Source organism: Sorex fumeus, unplaced genomic scaffold (genome assembly GCF_029834395.1).
Source record: "Sorex fumeus unplaced genomic scaffold, SorFum_2.1 ptg000008l, whole genome shotgun sequence".
NCBI classification, from domain to species: domain Eukaryota; kingdom Metazoa; phylum Chordata; class Mammalia; order Eulipotyphla; family Soricidae; genus Sorex; species Sorex fumeus.
Window position 1 is genome coordinate 79,753,476 of NW_026606065.1, and position 6,000 is coordinate 79,759,475.

The following is a 6,000-nucleotide window of genomic DNA, read 5'->3' on the forward strand; positions in this document are numbered from 1 at the left end:
ATCTTCTCCATTGCCCTTCTGGAACATGTGATAGATCTATCAGGACGTCCGAGGGCAGTCATCTTGGTCTTGTAGTTGGCAAAGGACAGGCAGGCATTGCGAGTGCTTGGTTCTATCCATGGTACCACAAAAACAAAGCAAAAAAGATGCACATTCTAAATATTACATTCCAAGCCCATTCAACTTAGGGATTCAGTGCTAAAAATAATTAGGAGAAAAACACACAGCTATAAGAGCAACAACAGAAACCCTTGCTTTCTAGTTGCATTGTATTTTGCTTAATATTCTGAGATTACTTTCTTTTTGCCAGTGTTTAATTTCTATTGCTTAAGTTTAAAATATTCTTATATTAACATTACCAAAGGTACTATATATTATTACTAAACTTTAACCTTTAATAACTATAGCACTATAAAAACCAAGACCTGACTTTTAAGTTATATTCTGTATCTCTTTCAAAATGCAGCATCTCCGATTTGAATTTTTTTAATTTATGAATTGAAATTTGTGGAAAAAAGCTATTATTGATGTATATTTATGTAATATGTAAAATGAATAAGTATGTAAGTGTTTCCAACAAAATTTTTTTAGTGCACATGAGTGGATGAGAGTTTAAGTGAGGCTTTATGTATTTAGGCCTGGAATGAGAATCAAAAGAGGCAAAAAAAAATTAATCGAAATAGAGAATGTTTATGAACAGAAGTATGAAGGAGTTAGAAGATAAATTTAGTTTGTGAAATGATTTACCAAGAAAAATGCATTTTTTATTTCAAATTGAGAGGTGACTAGAGTCTTTAAAAAGCACTGCATTATGACATAGAAGTTTCAGGTATGTATTATGAATTGTTTTTTGTATATATTTTATTGAGCAGCATTTTTTTTGACCTGCAGACCAGCACCTGTCACTCATAATGGAACATGGACCAGCAATTACAATTTAGGCAGTAGACCAGTGGTTTTCAACCTCTCTTCACCAGTGGGCTGTCACTGTTTCTTGACCCCATGATTGAAGACTACTAACTTAATTCCCCACACCTCCAGTTCTGTCGTTTGCCACTAGGTTTTGTTTTGTTTTGTTTTGTTTTTGTTTTTTGGGTCATATCCAGCGATGCACAGGGGTTACTCCTGGCTCTGCACTCAGGAATTAACCTTTGCGGTGCTCAGGGAACCATATGGGATGCTGGGAATCGAACCCGGGTCAGCCACGTGCAGGGCAAACACCCTACCCGCTATGCTATTGCTCCAACCCCTGGTCTATAACTGTTTTAAAATAAACTGTAATGGGGAAATAGAATTTTGAAGACCTTGAAAATAAAAACAGATTATAAGCCACTTTAAAATCATCGTTATGATTTAATCAACCTCAGAGCTTAAATAACTTTGAGTTGCTGTTTTGGACAAACCCAGCAGTGCTTCCTGGTTCTGCACTCAGTGATCACTCCTGGCAGGCTCAGGGGACTGGGAATCCAGCGTTGGTAGGTTGCATAAAAGACAAGCAACCTGACCATTGTGCTACTTACTACTATTTCCACAACTCCAAATAACTTTGAATTTCTATTTGGTTATAGAAGAGTAAATTTTAATGAATCTTATTTTTTGTACACTTATTTCTTCTCTTTATAGACTTACGATGCTACCCATCTTGTGACATCTTATCCAGGTTCTCAGCTGGACATACTAATTGATCAAGGAAAAGATGACCAGTTTCTTTCAGATGGACAGTTATTACCTGATAACTTTATCGCAGCCTGCACAGAAAAGAAAATTCCTGTGGTTTTTAGATTACAAGAGGCAAGTACTAGGAAATCTTACAACGTCTTCTCCATTACAACCTTAGAAGTGTGTATTGTTCATCTCTAACGCACATCTATACTTTGTATTGTTTGACTTAGATGCTGATCTATCTGCAGTACTGCTTGGTATATCTAATTAAGAATAATTTTCTGACTTTCATTTTTCACAAATTTTCCGTGAATAAAATACTCTTGACTATTGACTATTCATCCAGCTCTATAGTAATGTAGTTATAATTTTAAAATATCTGGCCCAGATAGATAATAGAGCTGACCTGACCCAGGTTTGATCCCTGGCATCCTATAAGGTCCCTGAGCCTGCCAAGTGATCCCTGATTACAGAGGCCTAAGCACCACTCACTCTGTGTCCCCCTATGTCCACACCACCAGAACAAATTCTGCTACATTTTGCAGAGTACATATAAGAAACCAAATATAATGCATGTAAAATGTTTCAGAATAGATAGATCTGATTCAAAATTCATAGCTGAGCTTGGATTCTTATGCATCTTGATTTTAAGACATACCAATCAAAATAGAGCTTGATATTGATTTCATACTGATAAAAGCAGTAGAATAAATAAAATCTTTGCACATATAATCAAGTGATTTTTGACAAGAGTACCCAGAAAACTGGATATTCACATGCAGAGAAATGAAAGTGAGTCTTTATATAACATCATATACAAAAACTCAAGATGAATTACGTTCCTAAAAATAAAGCCTAAATAATAAACTCTTATGTCCCATGAATTTTGAATCATGAGTCCAGGCTGGATTTTTTATATCACTGGTATTAAATTGAGTCTATAGATTATTTTGGTTTGTATAGACATCTTAACATTATCTTCTAAGCCATGAACAAGCAGTGTGTTTCTCTTTATTTTTGTGTTCTTTTGTTCATTGTTTGTAAGCAGTGTTTCATCATTTTAATTTATGTCTTTCACCTGCTAGGTTATGGTAGTTTCTAAATCTCTCTAATGCTGCTGTAAATAGAATTGTTCATAATTTCTTTTTCAGATATTTATAATGTTCAGAAATGCAACTGTTTATATTCTGCTCCATTGCCGAATTCAGTTTATTAACACTAGCGGTTATTGTGCAGTCTTTGTAGTTTTCTGTATATCAGATCATACTATCTATTCACAGAGATCATTTATCTCTTTGTTGTAGATGACTTTTATTATTATTTTTTTTCTTTTAATGATCTGGCTAGAACTCCCAGTACTGTGTTGAATAGAAGTGTCATAAGCAGCTATCATCTCTTGTTTCTCACCTTAGAGGAAAAACTTTCAGTATTTCACCACTAAGAATGATTTATATGAATTTTCACAAATTATTCCTGTTTATTTCTTTCACAGATCTGAGGCAAGCATAGAGAACTAGAGCTTATCTTAGCTCACCTATCTAGTTTATGGTAGAATCAAGGCTGGAAGCAAAGTTATTTGCTTGCAAATGCCATCCTGTCATCTCTATAGCTATTTGTAATGAGTCACAAATTGGGCCAGAGAGATAATATAACAGGCAGGGTACTTGCTCTGGGTCCAGTACAAAGGCAAAACAAAGAATTTATATTCTATTAGCTTCATCTATGGATGATCCCTCCAAAATGCATAGAAATTTAAAAGGAGAGGTATGGTTACGGAAGGAAAGAACAGGATTAAGACCTCCATGGGAAGAAGGAAAGGATTTATAACTAACTGATAAAAACAAATGGATAGCACCATGTAGGGAGTGTTCCAGAGAGTCCTGATAAAAGGCTCCCAGAGGGATCCCTCAGCACTATATCTGAGCGCCACTGTCATTAAAAAAGCATGATAAAAAATACAAAATCATTGGGATCAAGCATAGCTATCTTAAACCCATGCAAAGAATACCACTTCCTACAGTATTTTTATTTGAAGGAAAATAAATGATTCCTGATTCTGAACATCCCTTAGCAACAAAATCCATTAAGTCAGTCTCTTTTAAAAACTACAGTAAAAGCAGAGAAAATGTAATGTGTATTTTTTATCATGCTTATTTTGCCTGATAATTTTAACTTTTATTTATATTACTGTGTTGTTTCTGTGAGTTAAAACTTTTTGCTCCTCTAAGTTCTCTAAATTCTAGTTCTCTTAACTTTTGTTGATAGAATTGTTTGTCATCTCTGTACATATAGTTTGTGTTCTTTTTCTTTTCTTTTCATGTTAATTGCAGCACTTAGAAACTAAGCTGTACAGAGTGTATTTATGGAGCTTTCTTAATGAACAGTGAAAAATGTTAAAGTTCACATATGAAAAGATTGATTTTGATCATAAGGAGCTTTCTTCATATTTCAGCTGTTTATGAGCAAATTAACGCAAAAGATATGCTGCTTAATGTCTTAATATTGATGTTTCTGGGTGGTAGATAATCTGTGATCTCTTTTGTCTTCTAGGGTTATGATCATAGCTACTACTTCATTTCAACCTTTATTAATGATCACATCAGACATCATGCAAAATATCTGAATGCATAAAAAGCTTCAATAAGAGAATCTCCTCAGGATTCTAAAAATGGTAATAGAATTGCAAGGAAAAATATTTCAAAACATTGAATTTTATAATTCTAAAAATATTTTATCTTCAGAATCAATTTGTAAGACCTGCTTCTGAATTAAGCTATTTTACAAATCATCACATCAGAAATCTTTAATACTTTACAGCCTTTTTCAATATAATATAGAAATTAGTATAATATTGACTTTAGGCTACAGAATTTGAATATAATACTCAACCCACACAATAAGGTTTGAAGCAATTTGCTTAAATTTCCCACCTTTCCAGAGTGTAAACCTCTGAAGACATGTGCATAAACTGTTTTTATCATGTACTTCATTCTATCTCTACTGTCTCATCATTCAATCTCTAATGTCTAGTAACTGCTTGGCTCTTAAGCAATGATTTTTAGGTATGACTAAGGAAAGCTGCAGAATGAGTATGTGAGTTTCACATTGTTTCAGTTATTCATCATATAGCTAAGAATTGAATCAGATTTCTAAAACCCAATCCAATAATTTTTTTTTTTTACCTATTAAACCAAAGATATTTGATTACTTTAGGTTGTGGGAGCTTCAAGAGATAAAAATATTCATTCTGAAAGTAGCTAAATGATAAAGCATGTAAATTTCATGTTTCTGTTAACAGATACTTTGCCTTATTTATGTGCAGAAATTTTAGTGTGGCATGCTCATCAAGAGAAAGTAATGTCTTTTGTAAATTCCAGATTGTTTCTTTAAGAACCTGATGGACAAATTTATGAAACATAATAGGTGGAGTTGGTTTGCTTTCAAAGAAAACAACCAGATATTTCTGATGAAGATACAAAAGTCATATATTTTAAACATTCAAAAAGAATGCATATCACATTGTAATTGAAGATAAAGTTCTTAAAATTTCTAAAATGAATACTACATAAAAATGATTTGATTTTAATAAACATGTATAAAAAGATAGTATTAAAAATTAGAACTTAAGTGTCAGTAGTCCAAATTGAACTTTTGGTGAGTTCCACACAAAATGGTCCTAGACTAAACAGTCTTGTGTTTTATGAAAAAGATTGTTGATTCATATTTGTGTGTGTTGGTGTATTTCATGAAGAAAAGCAGTTGTGTGACCATAAAATCATTGTACTATTTGAGCATTTAATCAGAGAAAATGAACTAGCAGTGAACTAGCAGGAAATTGACTGATACATTAGGTTTATTTTCGGAGATTGGCTTATGTGGTACTGGCAGATGTGGGAGGAGGCTGGCGAAGAAAGTCCAGTGTCCATAGGACAGATCTTTGGAAAGGGAAGTTTACAAGCTGGTTGCAACTCCAGGGGCATAAGCTGAAATTGTTTTTCATAAGACAGTTTTTTTTCCCTTGGGGAACATTCAGTCTTGCTTTGTAAACAGTCTTAACTCACTGAGGTGATCTCCAAAGTTCTTCATAGAAACTCCTATATTAGTATATGATTCAATGGCTGTAAACTGTAACTTAATCAATTACATGTAGAAAAAATAGTTGCTTTGTGGGGCTGGAAAGATAGTATAGTGGGCAAGGCACTTACCCTGCACACAGCCAATCCAGGTTCAATGCCTGGTATCCTTTGTGGTCCCCGGAGCCCCACCATGAGTGATCCTTGAGCACAGAGCCAGAAGTCTGGGTATGATCTGCAAAAACAAAGAAAGAAAATAGATGCT

At 33.8% G+C, this 6,000-nt stretch overlaps 1 protein-coding gene across 2 annotated transcripts in view; it reads left to right on the forward strand.

Moving 5' to 3' along the window:
- The window catches only part of ESD (esterase D), a 29,357-nt gene extending 23,860 nt beyond the window's left edge, over positions 1–5,497 (forward strand). For both annotated transcript variants that reach the window (XM_056109922.1, XM_056109923.1), the window contains exons 8-9: positions 1,624–1,791; positions 4,213–5,497. In XM_056109922.1, coding sequence (XP_055965897.1) covers positions 1,624–1,791; positions 4,213–4,293 — 249 coding nt within the window. In that variant the 3' untranslated portion in view covers positions 4,294–5,497. The remainder of the gene's footprint in view (positions 1–1,623; positions 1,792–4,212) is intronic.
- Positions 5,498–6,000: the final 503 nt, after the last annotated feature.